At 36.6% G+C, this 17,893-nt stretch overlaps 1 protein-coding gene across 5 annotated transcripts in view; it reads right to left on the bottom strand.

Annotated features, from left to right (window-relative positions):
- The window catches only part of BRAF (B-Raf proto-oncogene, serine/threonine kinase), a 161,361-nt gene that overhangs the window by 31,976 nt on the left and 111,492 nt on the right, over positions 1 to 17,893 (bottom strand). For all 5 annotated transcript variants that reach the window (XM_060021006.1, XM_060021008.1, XM_060021005.2 and 2 more), the window contains 4 exons: positions 17,124 to 17,260; positions 16,036 to 16,153; positions 13,820 to 13,904; positions 12,623 to 12,799 (listed from right to left, as the gene is read on the bottom strand). In XM_060021006.1, coding sequence (XP_059876989.1) covers positions 12,623 to 12,799; positions 13,820 to 13,904; positions 16,036 to 16,153; positions 17,124 to 17,260 — 517 coding nt within the window. The remainder of the gene's footprint in view (positions 1 to 12,622; positions 12,800 to 13,819; positions 13,905 to 16,035; positions 16,154 to 17,123; positions 17,261 to 17,893) is intronic.

Genomic DNA, 17,893 nt, shown 5'->3' on the forward strand with positions numbered 1-17,893 from the left:
AATACAGTTATGAACCTAGTTAAATTCTTCATATTTGTTACATATCTCCATCTTATCCTCAAGAATATCATGAGAAATATTATTCAAATACCTTGCTGAAATTCAAATACTATGCCTACACCATCTGTAGGTGCAGGCATTTACCAGTCTAGTCTATTTATAAAAGCCTCAAGTATCTCTCACTCAAGTTTGCTGCTATTTTCTTGTATTTTCTACTATTTCTAAAACCAAACGACTGGCCTACACAGACATTAGCACTTCAGTCCTCTTTCATCTAATGCTACACAATTTCAAAAAAGTTCATCAGTCTTCACACAGCAAGCTAAATCTCTCCTCTGACACCAATAGAGAATTCAGCAGTTGACTGGACTGGTATGCGTGACGGTGGTGACAAGGTGTTATTTTATCCAAATACAGTTTCAAATTCTGGTCTCCCTTCTACTTTGTTGCCCTCCAAGCCCTCATAATCACAATGTGGAAAGTGAGCAAGACCGAAGGGAATGCCCTTCTGCTACTCCTGTGTAGTCAGTAATCATTTACCACTTTAAAGTAATTAAAATCCTTAATACATGGAGTTCACACATTTTTCAGTTGTGCTCTATAGTGGCCTAAATTCTATTTTTACTTAGATTTTTCAGTTTCTGTCGCGTTAAAAAAATCAAATTTATTGAGAGGTATAACTAGTATACAACACAAAAATGCACCCGATTTTTATGCAGTTTAAAGGGTTTTTCACAAACATATATATATACACTTGTCTAAAGACCAACCACAATCAAGACGGATATCCATCACCCCTAGAAGTTTCTTCACACATTTCTGCAATTAATAACACCCACACTAGGCTCAGGCAACCACTGATAATGATTTCTGTCACTAGCGATTAGTTTTGCCTTTTCTAGAATTTCACATAAACATATGGCTTCTTTTGCTCAGCATGATCCTGAGATTCACACACTGGCTGCATGCAATATTAAGAGGGTACAGATATACCATAACTTACCCAGTTACCTGTCAGACATTTGGGTTGTTGTGTTTTTTGGCAATTATGAATAACATACTATAAACATTCATGTACATATCTTTGTTGTTGACTTGTTTTCATTTCTTTTGGGGAAATCAGTAGGATTAGAATTGCTCATATGGTAATTTTAATTTTAAAAGAAACTGCCAAAGTGGTTGTACCATTTAAGATCCTCACCAGCAATGTATAAGAATTCTGGTTACTCTGCATCCTTGCTAATAAACCTGGTATTGTTGGCTTTGATTATAAGCATTCTAGCGGGTGTGCAGGGGAACCTTGTCTATTTTAATGCCTAACATATTGAACATCTTTGCATTGCTTATTTGCCATTCTTTTATATTCTTTAATAAATTACTACAATCTTTTGCCCATTTTTCCACTGGGTAGTTTGTCGTATTACTGAGTTGTATGAGTTCTATATATGCTTTGGATACAATTCTTTAACCAGATAATGTATCTTGCAAACATCTTCCTCAAGACTGGGGCTTGTCTTTTCAGTTTCTTAACAATGTCTTTCAAAAAGCAAAAGTTTTGAATTTTGATGAAGTCCAATTTACGAATTTTTTCTTCTACGGTTCTTTTTTTTTTTTCCTGCGGTACGCGGGCCTCTCACTGTTATGGCCTCCGGACGCGCAGGCTCAGCGGCCATGGCTCAGCGGCCCAGCCGCTCCGCGGCATGTGGGATCTTCCCGGACCGGGGCACGAACCCGTGTCCCCTGCATCGGCAGGAGGACTCTCAACCACTGCGCCACCAGGGAAGCCCTCTTCTACGGTTCTTAATTTTTGTGTCCTAGGAAATCTTTGCCTATCTTTGGGCTACAGTGATTTTCTCCTATGTTTCTTCTAGAAGTTTTAGATGTTCAGCTTTTAGTCTTAGGTCTGTGATCCATTCTGAATGAATATTCATGCCTTGTATCAGGAAAGGGCTATTTATTTATCCTATGTGGATATATAGTTGTCCCAGCAACATTTGTGGAAAGGACTATCCTTTCTCCATGAATTGCCCTAGCATCTTGGTTAAAAAAAAAAAAAAAAAAAAGACAATTGACCACAGACATAATAGATATATTTGTAGGCTTTCTTTCCTCCCTGTGTTGACTCACACATCTATCCTTATGCCAATATCACAGTGTCTTGATTACTGTGGCTTTATAGAAAGTTTTGAAATCTCACACTAAATGTCCTTCAACTTTGTTCTTTTTCAAAACTGTCTTGACTATTCTAGCCACTGCATTTCCATATACATTTTAGGATCAACTTGTCAATTTCTACAAAAAATCCTGCTGAGACTTTGACTGGGACTGCACTGAACCGATAGATTCTATAGATCAATTTGGAAAGAACAGACATCTTAACAATGTTGAGTGTTCTAGTCCATGAATATGATATTTGTATGTATTTTTTGTTTCCTATCTGGGACCTGCATTAGAGAGGGTATAATTCCTCTTTGGAAAATATTCTCATCATTGTTTCTTAAGTACAACACTGGCCTGAAGAGAATAAATGAGAATGTATTGTAAACATGGAATATCATGATATTGATGGAATAGCAAAAACTATGCTATTCTCTCTTTTTAAGTTCATTTCAAACATTCATAAGCCCAAATACATAAAATCAGAATCATGATATTTGTTTATTTATAAAAGCAAGACAGCTCAATGTGGGAAAGGATAGATATTTGAAAAAATGTTCCTGGGACAATTGGATACCCGTATGAGGAAAAAAAACCTTCAACCCTTACCTCATACCAATTTGAAGTGGGTTGAAGAACTAAAACTAAAAGCAAAAACTGTAAAACTTCTATAAGAAAACAAAGAATTACTATCACCCTCTTGTACATGTAAAGCATTTTCAAGTTCTCAGGATATTTTTACATCACTTGGTTTTATAACCTTTTTGTTTCCTTGTGAGGCAAGCAAAAAGGCAATAATGCCACTTATGCTGATGGGAAAACCAGAGCTCAGAGGACCTAAGTGACATGACCAGAGAGGCATAGTGGAAAGGGCATGGGTTTTGAGTGTACAGATTTCACTTTGAATTCCAACTGTATCACTTACTAGCTATACGACCTTGGGTACATGACATAATTTCTCTAAGTTTTGGATTCCTAACCTGTAAAATGGAGATAATAATTATGTTCACCTTCATAGGTTCTTTCTTCCACTTATTTAACACATATTTATTGAAAGCCCACCATGTGCTAAGCAACAACTGTTCTAAGTCTTGGAGATAAGGCAGAAAATCCCTACCCTCAAGGGGCTTGCATTTTAGTATAGAAGATAGAAAATAAAAAAGATGTATGAGTAGAATATACTGTATTCTATAGGTGGGAGACAGAAAATGCTAAGTTGTAGGGGGTTGTAATTTTAGGCCAGGGAGGGCCTCTTTACAAAGGACATTTTGGGTAAAGATTCAAAGGAGGGGAGGGAGTCATGCAGATATGGGATAAGAACACAGTAGGCAGAGGGACTAGCAAGGGCAAAGTCCTACAGCAGGTGTGTACTTCCCATGTTCTAAGAATGGCAAAGAAGGCAAACTGGCTGGGAACAGAAAGAGCAAGAGGGAGAAGAGTAGTGAATGAGCTGAGAGAGGGAGTAAAATAGGCAGTGGGGGAGGAAGGGTCGTGGTGGTGGTCACATTACAAGGACTATTATAAGGCTTCCTTTCTGCATGAAATGTGAAGACACTTGAGGAGCAGAGGAGCAACGTAATCTGACCCAAGTCTTCAAAGGACCACTCTGGCTGCTGTGCTGAGAGTAAGCTGAGGGTGGGTAAGGGTGGAAGCAAAGCACTCATCCAGCCAAGAGATAACTGTGGCTTGAATCACGGTGACAGGAAAATAGGTGATGAGAAGTTGTAAGAGTCTAGATATACTTTAAAGATAGAGCTAACAGGAGCTGATTAACAGATTGGTTGTATGGTATGAGAAAAAGAAAGGAGTCAAAAATTAAGTACAAAATGTCAGGCAAAAGCAGCCTAAGAACAGAGTTGCCAGTTACTGAGATGAAAAGACTGTTTGGAAGGGCAGGTTTGAGGAAAAAGATCAGGACCTCAGAACTAGACATCTTAAATTTGAGATGTCCATTAGACAATCAAGCGATGTTGAGCACACAGTTAGATATGACAGTCTGGAGTTCAGAGGAAATGAACTGGCTGGAGACTGGCACAGAAAAGGTAATTAAATGGTATTTTAACTCACGAAACTGGATGAGATTACCAAAGGAACGTAATCCCTGGACTATTCCAATATTTAGGGAGGTTAAGGAGTTGAAAAAGAATTAGCTGAGAAGGAACAGATAGTAAGGAGAAGGAAAATCAGAATATGATTTAAAGTAGAGTTTCTCAAACTTTAGTATGCATACAAATCACTCAGGGATCTTGTTAAAATGCAGTCTTCAATTCCACAGATCTGGGGTGGTGCCTAAAATGTGTCATTTGAAAAGGCTCCCAGGTGGTAGAGTTTAAAGGATTAAGAAGAGGTTTCATGAAAAAGAGTGTGATCAAATGCATTATATATTTCTGATGGGTCAAAAAGATTGAGGACTGAGTATTTAACCACTGGATCTAGCAACATGGTAATTATCTTATTCAGAGATATTTCAGTGAAGTGTCAGGGCAAAAAAGCCTGATTGGAGTGGAGTCCAAGACAAAAGGGGAGGGAAGAAAATCAGAGAGTGCGTATCAACAACTCTGTAGAGAAGTTTTACTATAAGAGAAACAAGAGGAATGAGGTGATATCTTCAGAGGGAAGTGGGATCAAGGAAGGGACCTCCACAACTTTTTTATTATGAAAATTTTTAATCATAGAGAAAAATTAAAAGAAGAGTACAATAGGGGCTTCCCTGGTGGCGCAGTGGTTGAGAATCTGCCTGCTAATGCAGGGGACACGGGTTTGAGCCCTGGTCTGGGAGGATCCCACATGCCGCGGAGCAACTAGGCCCGTGAGCCACAACTACTGAGCCTGCGCATCTGGAGCCTGTGCTCCGCAACAAGAGGCCATGATAGTGAGAGGCCCACGCACCACGATGAAGAGTGGCCCCCGCTTGCCACCACTAGAGAAAGCCCTAGCACAGAAATGAAGACCCAACACAGCAAAGATAAATAAATTAATTAATAAACTCCTACCCGCAACATCTTAAAAAAAAAAAAAAGAAGAGTACAATAAATACCCTGGTGCCCTCCACCTAGGTTCAACAATTGTCAGCATTCTTCCAAATGTGCATGATAAGAAAGATGTTTTAAAATGGGAGAAAATCCAGTAGAAAAGGAAAATCTGATGATGTACAGGAGAGAACCACTCAAAAGATGTCAGTGAGTAGGAGAAAGGGGATGGAATCTAGTGCACAAAATTGAAGGACTGGCTTTTACTCTTAGTGATAAAACAGAAAAACTGAGCATGAATGTAGGTAGGTAGGTAGATATTGTGGTGGGTGCTTCTAATTTTATTAATGAAATGGCAAGCAAGGTTATCAGTTGACAGTTCTTGAAGAAGAGGTGTTGGAGAACTGAGGATAAAGGAAGTATGAGAGTGTCTACGAGAGAGGAAGAGCAAAAAACCAGGGAAGGGAAAGTATGATTGCTGCATGGCATTAAGGACTCACTTGAGGTGTTGAAAGGATTGACTAAACTGAAGAAGCAGAACAGTGTAGAGTTTAAGGAAATACACTCTGGAGCCAAAGGGCTTGCGGCAAGTCACTTGGCCTTTTAAACTATAGTTTCTCCATCAGTAAGTAGGGGATAATAATAGGATCTACCTCACAGGGTTGTTGAGGATTAATTGAGGTAGTATACATAAAGTACACAGAACAGTGTCTGGCACAAAGTACTATGTAATCGCTAAATATATCACTGTATATAAAAAACCACAAAACATAGCTGGTATAAAAAAAGAGTGAGTTACTAGTAGTATCAGAGCTGGAGTCAGAACATAATATTTATTGATCAGTAAAGATGTCTAAAATAAGAGCAAGTAAAAAATAAAGGTAAAACCAGTGTGATTCCATATTTAAAACGACAACAACAAACCACTGTATACAGTATTAAAATACAGAATTCTGCAAAGATACACAATACTACACATCAAAACACTAATGGTACTTCTCTCTCAGTGGAGTATTGGTGCTTATTTATGTTTACATTTTCTAAATTTTCTATAATGATTATGTATTTCCTTATAATACCTTATATTTTGAAATTAAGAAAAACTGCAACAAAGGCTAATGTAGAAATCACTTATTCTCACCATACTTAACACGGTTAAATTTTTACACATTTGCCTCCTGTCTTTTAAAAAAATTTATACCTGTAAAAAGGTTGTGAAAGTAAAACACAACTGTAGAATCTTTTTAATTAAAAGCCAGAAACCACAAGAATTTTATATAGGTAAAGCTAAAGCCCCTCTCTGCTTGATAGCTATCCCCATCTTGACCCCTTTTTGCCATTCCTGGAGACAACAACTACTGAGCTTGGCATATACCTTCTAATCTTTGCTTTAATACTTCTACATACACATATGTAAGACTTAAAAAAATATATATAGGGCTTCCCTGGTGGCGCAGTGGTTGAGAGTCTGCCTGCCAGTGCAGCGGACACGGGTTCAAGCCCTGGTCTGGGAGGATCCCACATGCCACAGAGCAACTGAGCCCGTGAGGCACAACTACTGAGCCTGAGCGTCTAGCGCCTGTGCTCCGCAACAAGAGGAGCCACGACAATGAGAAGCCCACGCACCGCGATGAAGAGTAGACCCCGCTCGCTGCAGCTAGAGAAAAAGCCCTCGCACAGAAACGAAAACCCAACACAGCCAAAAATAAATAAATAAATATATATAATGTTTTGTTTTTAAAATTTTAAGTGGTCTCATGCTACAGCTTGCTGTTCTCACTGGACATACTGTAAAGCTGATGTTGATACATATATTATTCATTTCTGCTATATATTCTTTCCCTGCACATATGTGCCAAACTTTATCAGTCCTCTACTGATGGACATTTATGTTTCCAATTTTTCACTATTATATATTTTCCTGTAATACATCTCTTCCTATACACATCTCTTGGAACAAAAGCTGGTGTTTCTTGGGGGTAGGCCAAACACTGTACATTTTAACAGATACTTCCAAAATGTCCCCAGGGTGGTTGGTTGCATGAGGAGTGTCCCAGTAAGCAATTCCCCTAATCTTCATAAACACTTAACCTTGCCAGAATTTAGGAATTTGCCCAATTCCAGTGGGTAAAAAATAGTGTGCTTCTTCTAATTTGCATTGTTTGTGATTATCAGCATCCTCCTCTCAATTACTGTTTTTATCGACCAGAAAATGACGTTTGCTAGAATTATTCTTCAATTAATTAGAATTATTTTCAATCATTAATACATGTTCACCATCTTCTCAGCTTCAATTCATTCTTCTATCTTTCCTATAACTAGGTTTACTTATGAGTAAAGGCAGGCATACGCTTCATTATTTTAAAAAGTAAATTGTGAGCATTTATCCCCAAATTATTTTTAATCACCTTAAATACAGAATATAACACTCCTGTGAGTAAACAACAGACCACAACCTTTTCTTTGTGCCTCCTTGATTTAACATTTAGTCAATTTTATAATAAAGCCTAATTTAAAATTATTAATAAATATTAGACTGAAATGAAAAGTCCTGCAAAGAAACAGCACAATAGACTGACGAGTCCTGAAATTTCTTTAGTAACATTATTCTTTAAAATACCCTGGCCCTTAGGCTGAATCAATGACTATCAGGTGAGAAGATGATAAACATACTACATGAACCCTGATTCCTAAGAGTGAGTCTTTAATTATCTACCACTAGAATAGCTCTGCTCTCTTAAAGTTAACCTAGGAATCAGAAATGATCTTTTACTGAAGAGAGAGAACAGAACCACACAGGAGAAATGTCACTCATTCACCGTGTGCTTATATTCTATAATCCAATAAAGGTGACATATTTGAAAGTCCCAATGATTCACCTTCCTAATTACTAAAGTTTTTATCTTATGAATGACTGTGACCTCAATACGTTATACAATGAGATAGGATGCTCTTATTCTGCTTATACCCTGTGACTTTAGAGTCAATTTTGCAAAGTAGAAAAGATCACTTTCAATAGCATCTGGAAATCATGCAGGGGGCAGAGTATTTTGAAATGAGGCTGTGCAGAAGTACATTATTAAGCAGCTATTTAAATAGTCTATGGAGTTACTGGTCAGCTACATCTAGCTTGTTCTGTTCTTTGTGAAATGATGGTGGAAGACAAGGGAAGAGGAACCCGACATTTAAAAGTTTAATAATTGCAAGGAAATTAATTTCCAGTGTACTGTAAATATCAGCATTTTAACATTTTAAATTGTTATCTGAATGTTCCTTATAAAGCATCTGTTCTTGTTTCATAGATAGAAAATCTTTTATCTCTGAGAAAAGTGATAGGTTTTTTTTGGGGGGGGTATCTCTTCTCCTTGCATTGTGTTTGTTTATTCCTAGTTGCCTTTTCCCCCATTTGTTCTCTCTCACTGGCATCAGAGACTTCCTCTCTGATGTCTGGTAATTGAGAGATAATTTGTCTTTACTCAGATTGAGACTAAAAGGCTACGGAAAGCTTTGAGCATACAGATGGGCTTCTTGTTTTTGAACTCCCATGTACTCCCATCTAGGTGGAATCCCTGATATCACTACCTTTGGGTCTTTACTCTTGGCTGTTAAGATTCCTCAGACAAAACTCTTCCAATCTCTTGCCTGAAGGGGAAGGTTTGGCTGCCAGCAGTCTGGGAAGCAAATGAAAAGAGAGTACTGGGGAACTCTCCGTCCATCACTCAGTAAGCAGTAACTCACCTCCCCCCCGCCCCGCCATTTCCCCCTAGGTCCTGGGTCCAGAGAGTTTCTCCCCTCTCCAGAGAATACATTTCCAGTGTACTGCCAGGGTAGGGATGGGGTATCTACCCAGTGGCACAGAGCAGAAGGGATTTAGAGAAACATTTCAGACAGGCCTTTTCATTTATGTACTCTTTCTCCTCCAGAGATAACCTCACAGTGCCAATTCTTGAGACTTGAGAATTCTGTGGTACAAATCAGGTTGGTTTCCATTTTTCCACAGTCAGTTAATAATTTAGTTTTTTTGGGTGTACTATGTCCATTATCACTTCTCCATCTGCTTTCTAGCTTCTAAAATGTTACCATTCTTTTCTTCCTCTTTGTTTTCTCCATCTTTATATGTTCATGCTTCAAAAAAATTCTCATTATTATAGTTTTGGTGGAGTTTCAAGAGAGCAAAAACCTGTCACCTTAACCTGAAAATCACATAGCCACCTTAATAAGAGGATTTGCAATCTGCCAAAGCCTTCAGAAACTGAAGATGTGTTGGTACATTTAGCCCCAGTTGTATATATTGCCTTATAAAGAACCGAAGGGAATTGTATCTTCTTTGGTTAAATTTAAGCTGGTAATAAAAAATATAATCTGTTAGAAGGCTTACATTTTATAATTAATACTTTCTCAGCTATTAAAATATAGGATAAACTGATGGGACGATCTACATTCATAGCCGGACATACTCATCATATAGTAAGTGTTACTTGAAAATGTAAGCAAAATATTTTAGAGAAATTAATTGACTGTAAAGCTTTATACTTATCGATCCCAAACTGTAAAGTAATGGGAAAATATTGCCTCTTAACTAACTATTCCCCAGACCACAGAACGATTCCAAGTTGATAGTGTTCTTCTCTCCTGTCACTTCTTACCTTAATCGACACTGGCACTTCACTGCCTCCTTACTGTTTCTAAAACAATTTTTAATACTATTCTCTGCTGCCTCTGTGTATAGCAAAAACATTTCCCCTCTGTTATTCTTTTATTACTTCTTTGACTATTTTTCCTTTTCTTGACATTTCTCAGTTTTGATATGACAAGGATGTGACTACTTTCTCTTCTGGAAGGTAAACCTATCAATAATACGCAGTTGTGTGTAATCATGGTTTCATTTTTAAATTTTTGTCATATGTATCTATCATAGGCCAGGCCTTGTTCTACGCATTAGAGATAAAACAATGAACAAAACAAGACCCCTGCTCTGGTACAGCTTGTATTCTAGTGGGGATGACAGACAATAAACAAATATGTTATATGGAATTGGGTGTTAAAAACAAAAACAAGAATGGGGTATAGAGTGACAGAGTGGAGCAGGAAAATGTTATATAAGGTGATCAGGGAAGGCTTCCTTTAAAAGGCAACATTTGAACAGAGACAAAAGAGAGAAACTCTATGAATATCTGTGGCATGAGAACTTATCCCCAAAAGAAAATAACAAGTACAAAGGCCCTGAGGAAAGAGCATGCTTGGCCTGCTGAAGAAACAGCAAAGAGACTGGTGGGGTGGGAGCAGAACAAGCTTTGTTTCTCTCTCAATGTTTACCATTCTGGCCAAGGTTTACTCTTTGCAAGATTTTTTAATTAATTAATTAATTGGCTGCGTTGGGTCTTCATTGCTGTGCATGCAGGCTTTCTCTAGTTGTGGCGAGCAGGGGCTACTCTTCGTTGTGGTGCACGGGCTTCTCATTGTGGTGGCTTGTCATGTTGCGGCGCGCAGGCTCTAGGTGTGCGGGCTTCAGTAGTTGCGGCACATGGGCTCTAGAGCGCAGGCTCAGTAGTTGTGGCCCATAGGCTTAGTTGTTCCACGGCATGTGGGATCCTCCCGGACCAGGGCTCAAACCTGTGTCCCCTGCATTGGCAGGCGGATTCTTAACCACTGTGCCACCAGGGAAGTCCCTCTTTGCAAGATTTTAATATAATCTTTCAGATTTGAACAGATTCAGATTCAGAGGTGGGATTGTTTTAAGTCTACTGGATAAGTGGTAATGTTATTGAATAAGGTAATAATTTGCTGCAATAAGGATTTTGGCTGAATACAGGTTTATAAACAATCTAAATTACAGATCTATTGCCTAGTTTTGAGACAGAGAGGGTAGGACAGTGGGAAGATTTAACAGCTAGATCTGGTTTTGAGTCTTGGTTCTATGCTTATTTGCTACAAATGATCCTGAGTCAGAGTTTTAGGCATTAGTACATGTATACTCTTTTACCTTTTTTATTCTAATTTTATAATGTAAAAGCAGTATAGTGGTTATAGTGGTTATGGGGAAAGAATAATGGTTTGGGAGTCAAAAATCCTGACTTAAACACCTTTGCTGCTGCTTATTAAATGTGGAGTCTAGACAAGTCATTTAGAAGCCTGTTTCCTTATCTGTAAACATAAAATAAAAATATCTGGGCTTCCCTGGTGGTGCAGTGGTTGAGAGTCCGCCTGCCGATGCAGGGGACACAGGTTTGTGCCCCGGTCTGGGAGGATCCCACATGCCGCGGAGAGGCTGGGCCTGTGAGTCATGGCCGCTGAGCCTGCGTGTCCGGAGCCTGTGCTCCGCAACGGGACAGGCCACAACAGTGAGAGGCCCGCGTACCGCAAAAAAAAAAAAAAAAAAAAAAAAAAATCTACTTCATAACATTATAAAGATTAAATGACATAATGGCCTATGCATGTGAAAGCCATTTGTATACTATAAAATGTTAAATTAACTTAAGACACATGCATATTTTTAAACTACCTATGGAACTTTCAAACATATTTTACTTAAATTTTTTCATCTAAGTGCTTTCAAAATTTATTTAATTTTACCTTTGATTTACCTGTTTATTTGTACTTGCATGCAAAATTTATTCTTCGTAGTCAGTTTCCTATTTTGACCCATGATAAATTTTACAGAGTAACTTTTTTTTTTTAAATAAATTTATTTATTTATTTTTGCTGTATTGGGTCTTCATTTCTGTGCAAGGGCTTTCTCTAGTTGTGGCAAGCAGGGGCCACTCTTCATGGCGGTGCGCGGGCCTCTCACTATCACGGCCTCTCTTGTTGCGGAGCACAGGCTCCAGACGCGCAGGCTCAGTAGTTGTGGCTCACGGGCCCAGTTGTTCCGCGGCATGTGGGATCCTCCCAGACCAGGGCTCGAACCGGTGTCCCCTGCATTAGCAGGCAGATTCTCAACCACTGCGCCACCAGGGAAGCCCCTAGAGTAACTTTTTATCTTCTAAATTACACAGCAAAATTCAATGGATATGAACAAGTCAACTTGAAATCCTCAAAAAGGATCAAAATGCGGACTTTCATTTTATTTTACTTTTTCTTTATTTCACACAGATGATCATTTTGCAATAGAAAATATGGGTACGTGGAAAAAATTTGAAAGGATAACTAACAATCATTTTATATACTTCAATAACTGTTAATGACTTTTTAGTGGGTTTTTTTTTTTGGCCTATTTTTGTCTTTTGAACCCTTATTGCTTAGCTAAATTACAGCATGCTAAACATAAATTTGTAGCCATATATTTATTATCAATATTTGATATATGTTTTGAAGACTATACTAGACAGAGGCTATTTTATTTCAAATATCATGTTGCTAGCCATTAGTTAAACGTGTCTACATGTTGCTGGACAGTAACTGAAAATGTACGTCAAAAAATAATAGCTAAAACCTTTAAAATATCCTCAATGGTCTTCAAAAGTAACTTACAAGAGATTTAATAGAATGGAACTTACTCCATGCCCTGTGCAGTCTGCCGTGCAATATCTATAAGTTTGATCATCTCGAATTTGGTCTCAATGATGTGGAGATGATGATATAGGCTGGAGCCCTCACACCACTGGGTAACAATAGCCAGTTGTGGCTTTGTTGAATAACCCATGAAGAGTAGGATATTCACATGTCGAGTTTTCCTGTAAAAGAAATGTGACAGTAAATAGTAAATGTTGATAAACTTTAGCAAATGTTAAAAAAGAGGGCCGAAGCAGTCTACTTATTAATAAGATGTTGTCAGAAAAAGGTATTTTTAAAAAAGCCAACAGAAGGATAAATTTAGATGAGACTTTAGGAACTGTCTAGTCTAACATCCTACCCTTTTCATAAACATCTTTTTTAGTATACCTCATAGATAGGCAACTAGAGATTCCTTAAATACCTTCAATTATGGGAAGTTTATCACTGAGACTGTAGCCTGTTCCCAATACTCTTTTTCTTTCTTTCTTTTTAAAATCTTTTTGGCTGTACTGCGCAGCATGTGGGATCTTAGTTCCTCAAGCAGGGATTGAACCTGTGCCCCCTGCAGTGGAAGTTTGCAGTCCTAACCACTGGACCACCAGGAAAGTCCCCTCTTTTTTTTCTTTTAAAATGGTTCTAGTATTAGTAAAATTTTAGGTTGAGAAAAAATCATTTTCCTACAACTTCCGCCACTGGATTCCCTGTTCTGCTCTCTGCAATGAAACAAGTAAGTTTATATCCTCTTGAACATAACAGCCTTCTATGGACCCAAATATTCTCAGTTCTGTTGACTATTTTCTCCCTAAGTTACAGTTCCAGAATCCTTCCCACCTAAGTTGTCCTTGCCTGGACATGTTCTAGTTTGTTAATTTTCCTCAAGTTCCAGGGCTTGATATAATCTCTAAATGTGTTCTGATAAGCTTAGAATTTTGAGAGCATTGTCTCCATAAGTGGAAGTATTACTTCTCGTGATCAGAACACTGTATTTCCATTAATTCACTCTAGGATTAATATTTCTATCAGCTGTACTATGTAATATTGCATACCACTTAAAAGAATACAGTTAAAGACAAAATATACTCAGACAAACTTCGTTTTATTCATTTTAAGTAAGTCTGTAAAGCTAACAGTGGCTACCACTGGAAAACGCAAGTTGATCAAGATAACTTCTCTGGAAAACGTGATTCACACAAGCTCACCTGAGTACTCCTACTTCATTTTTGAAGGCCTGTAACTGCTGAGGTGTGGGTGCTGTCACATTCAACATTTTCACTGCCACATCACCTAAAAGGTAATTGCCATTCCAAATGTCATTCCAATTTTTAAAATTTAAAAATATAAAAAAACCTAGGGTATTTTCACTAATTACTACGGCCTTAAAACTATACCATTATAAAACTGCAAATAAATTATACCTTAACTTCCTAAACTGCATTAATTTTCTAAGGATAAAAACTAAACTAACAATAATATTCCTATACTAGTATTTCAAAATACCAATCCAAAAAAACCCAGCCAATCTCGTTTTTCCCCTGGAAATTTAGTTTAACCAATTAAACACCCATGATATTTTCCTAGTTATTTAACAAAACTAAATTAGACGCATTCACTAACTGAATGTTAAAACTGCAGTAGACAGGCCCAATGCAACTTGGCTGAAATAGAAAACTGCAGACTTCTTTATCAGAGTATTTAACACCTTTTCAAATCCATGGATCACTTGTTGCTTTTTACTTAGGAAAATTATTTTAAAAACACACAAAACCGCATGTGAAACAGGTACAATTCTTACACGTTGCCAAAGGGTGTATAAATTGGTACAACCACTTGAAACACTGTTGGCAGTACCTACTACGGACCCCACAATTCTTTCCTAGGTATATACCAACTAACTTGGACACGTGTTCACCAAACGACAGGTACTAAGAATACTCATAGAAGTAGCATCCATGATTGCCCCAAACTGGAAACTATTCAAATGCTCATCACACAGTAGATAGTCATGCTACAGTCACACAATGAACCCTATATACAGAATGAATAACCTACAACTACATACAATAATATAGATGAATCTTATAAACAATATTGAGTAAAAAGGACCAGATACAAAGGAGTACATCCTGTATTATTTCTGTTTAGGTCAGGACAGTGGTTATCCTTGGGGGCAGAGGGCATAAGGAGGACTTCTAGAGTGCTGGTAATGTTTTGTTTATTGAACAGTGTGTTGACTTTGTGAAATTTTAGCTACTTGTACACTTATGTGTACTTTTTTGCATGTATATTTCAATATAATTAAACTAACTTACTGATTTTTCCTGATTATCAAATAAAGTGCTTATAGTAAAAAAAAAATCAAACTTAAAATTAAAAAATTAAACATTTTGAAAGCAAAAGGAATAAAATTAAAATTTCCCATAATCATGTCACTCTGAAATGACCATTGTTAACCTATTGATGTATACCCTACTAGGCTTCTATATGTATGCAGTATAAATATTTATAAATACATATGAAAAAGGCAACCTAAACAGATATATACTAAAATACTGATGGTCATTTAAAAAATTATGTTACATATATTTATATGTAGCTTCATAATATGGGATATTATACGTGCTGCTTTTAAAATATACTACATACACTTTTCCATAAAATAGACATCTACCATACCATTTTAATTTCTATATAATCATATATGGAGGTTATCAATTTATTTATTCCTTCCTCTATTAATGAGCACTTAAGTTATTTCCATTTTTCATTAATATCAAATCTCTAATGAATATACTTGCACACACATCTGTTTGTTCCTGTTCTACAAATGGAACTGTTGGCTCTATATACATATTGCCAAACTGCCCTCCAGAAAATTCATAGCAATTTATGTTTCCACCAGCAGCATTACAATCACAACTCTAAATATAATCAATTTAAAAAAAAACCTTTGTCCATTTGATTATCTTTTCAAAGAAATATAAGTCATTTGAGAGGCAATAATGATTTCTATTTTTTGAATTTGTAATTCTTTCACAACTAGTGAGACTGAACATTTTTTGTATGTTTACTGCCCACTCTTTCCTTTGGTAAGCACTCTTTTTATATGTTTACTTGTGGTTTATAATACAAATAAAATTACCAGCAGAAAGACTTATAAAAATAAAAAATCTTGGGGACTAGCTCATCTGGAGGATCATCTTTAAAAATTATTACTGTAGTATAATGATTAAACTTCTGGCTGCTGTGAATCCAGTTTTTATTTCCCATAATTTCTGTTATAAACCTTTGGAGGACTCTTGCATCTGATCAAAATTAGCTTAATGATGCAAACAGTGAATACTCCCTTTGATATATTTTTACAAAAGTTATTATATTCTATTATTATAATTTGTGACAAGGTCACCGTATTACATACCATGCCACTTTCCCTTGTAGACTGTCCCAAATGACCCGGATCCAATTCTTTGTCCCACTGTGATCTGCCCATCAGGAATCTCCCAATCGTCACTTGAATCCCGTCTACCAAGTGTTTTCTTGATAAAAACAGTGCAAAAGTCAAGCCAAGGCAAACAAAAAAGGAAAATCTTATGCTTCACACTAAGTACATTTCCCTATTCCTGAAAGGGACATAAGTTAGGAAGAGAGCAAGAACTTTGGAAAAAACCCCACACTCTAGAGGAATAATAGAAGGATGATTCTTACAATATAGAACTTAAGTTTAAGACCTAAGTCAGTATTAGGGTGGAAACAGTTTATTAAAAAATAAAAATTATTTATTGGGTATGAGCAGAAATGTTACTATTATTAAATTTTATTATTAAAATCAATAAAATAAAGCAGCTTTTTTATTATTTGGAAGACTACTAGGAGCAAGATAAGTGCTATACATTTGTGACTAGTTCTGGCTCCAAAGGCCAAAAAGTTAACATACTATGGCTGTTGATAATCTAATTACTTTCTCCCTGTCAGTGCTAAATTTCCTCATATATCTTATCTGACCCAATCTCTCTCTTAAAAAAATTTATCAACATATACAATCACTTTGGGATGATAAAGGACCCACATATCCAACATATACTATTGCTAAAATAATTAGTTTTTAATACAGATTTAATTTACAGCAGATAGCTAATTTTTCATTAGGGAAGAATGTCCTTTGGTAGATATTTGTATTTCAGACCAACTCTTTAGAACATACATGCCTAATCATGCCTCCTAAAATACTAGCTTACTCTCTTTCCATAGTTTAGAAACAACACTATTCTTGCTCTTCCAAAACTGCCTTTTACTCAATTATATTACAGTTGAGAGCAAAAATCAGTGTTGTGTTTTGTTTTTAAGCAAAAAACTATCAGCTCTTAAATTTATTTGATTATGGGAATTCTGTGTCAAATATGGACATATATGCCACTAGATATCATATATCTAAAAGGTGACATTACATTTGGCTATGACTTCTAAGAAGACAGAACTTAGAGGAAAAAAGATATCATATACTCTCACCATTCGATTCCTGTCTTCTGAGGATGAAGATGACTTCCTTTCTCGCTGAGGTCCTGGAGATTTCTGTAATGCTTTCACATTAGTGAGTGAGCCAGGTAATGAGGCAGGGGGCGTGGCAGATAAACCTGTGGTTGATCCTGAGTTAGTGAAAGGAAAAATATATCTATTAAAGGAGGATCAAGTACATTAGCTTATTGGGGGCAGAGGGTAGAGGGAGATTTAGACTTATTTTAAAAATTCAGTATATGTTCTAATACCATTTGGAAAGGACAGGCAAAAAAGGAGCCTCATTTGGTGACTAGCTTTAAATTAAAAAACTACAATTTCTTTTAGTTTTATACTTTTAGCTTTCTGGTCAATTTAATGACCTTTAAAACATCTGATTACAGATATATACTTTGTTTATTGGTGCAGAGTCTAGGAGAAAAATAATCTTTTTAAAATAAGAGATAAACACTAAAAAATACTCCCAAGTTTTTTCTTTGATCAAAAAATAAGAAGCAAAATCAACTTAAAAGCGAATATAAAAAATAAACTTTTAATTATGTTACCTTAACAGCCTATCAATTAAAAAAAAGATAGAAATTCCCCAAATGGAAACATATTCTGATAACGGCCATAATGTTGACATTACCTGGCTCTTTCATATTAGCCACTGAAATTTTTAAAAATCCTATACTATATACTATACTATTTAAGAGTGAGAGATACTGGTCACTTTCATTGGTTCCTGGAGGCTTATTTTGCTACACAAAGATGAAATTCTACCT

The sequence above is a fragment of the Delphinus delphis genome, chromosome 9 (assembly GCF_949987515.2).
Source record: "Delphinus delphis chromosome 9, mDelDel1.2, whole genome shotgun sequence".
Lineage (NCBI taxonomy): Eukaryota > Metazoa > Chordata > Mammalia > Artiodactyla > Delphinidae > Delphinus > Delphinus delphis.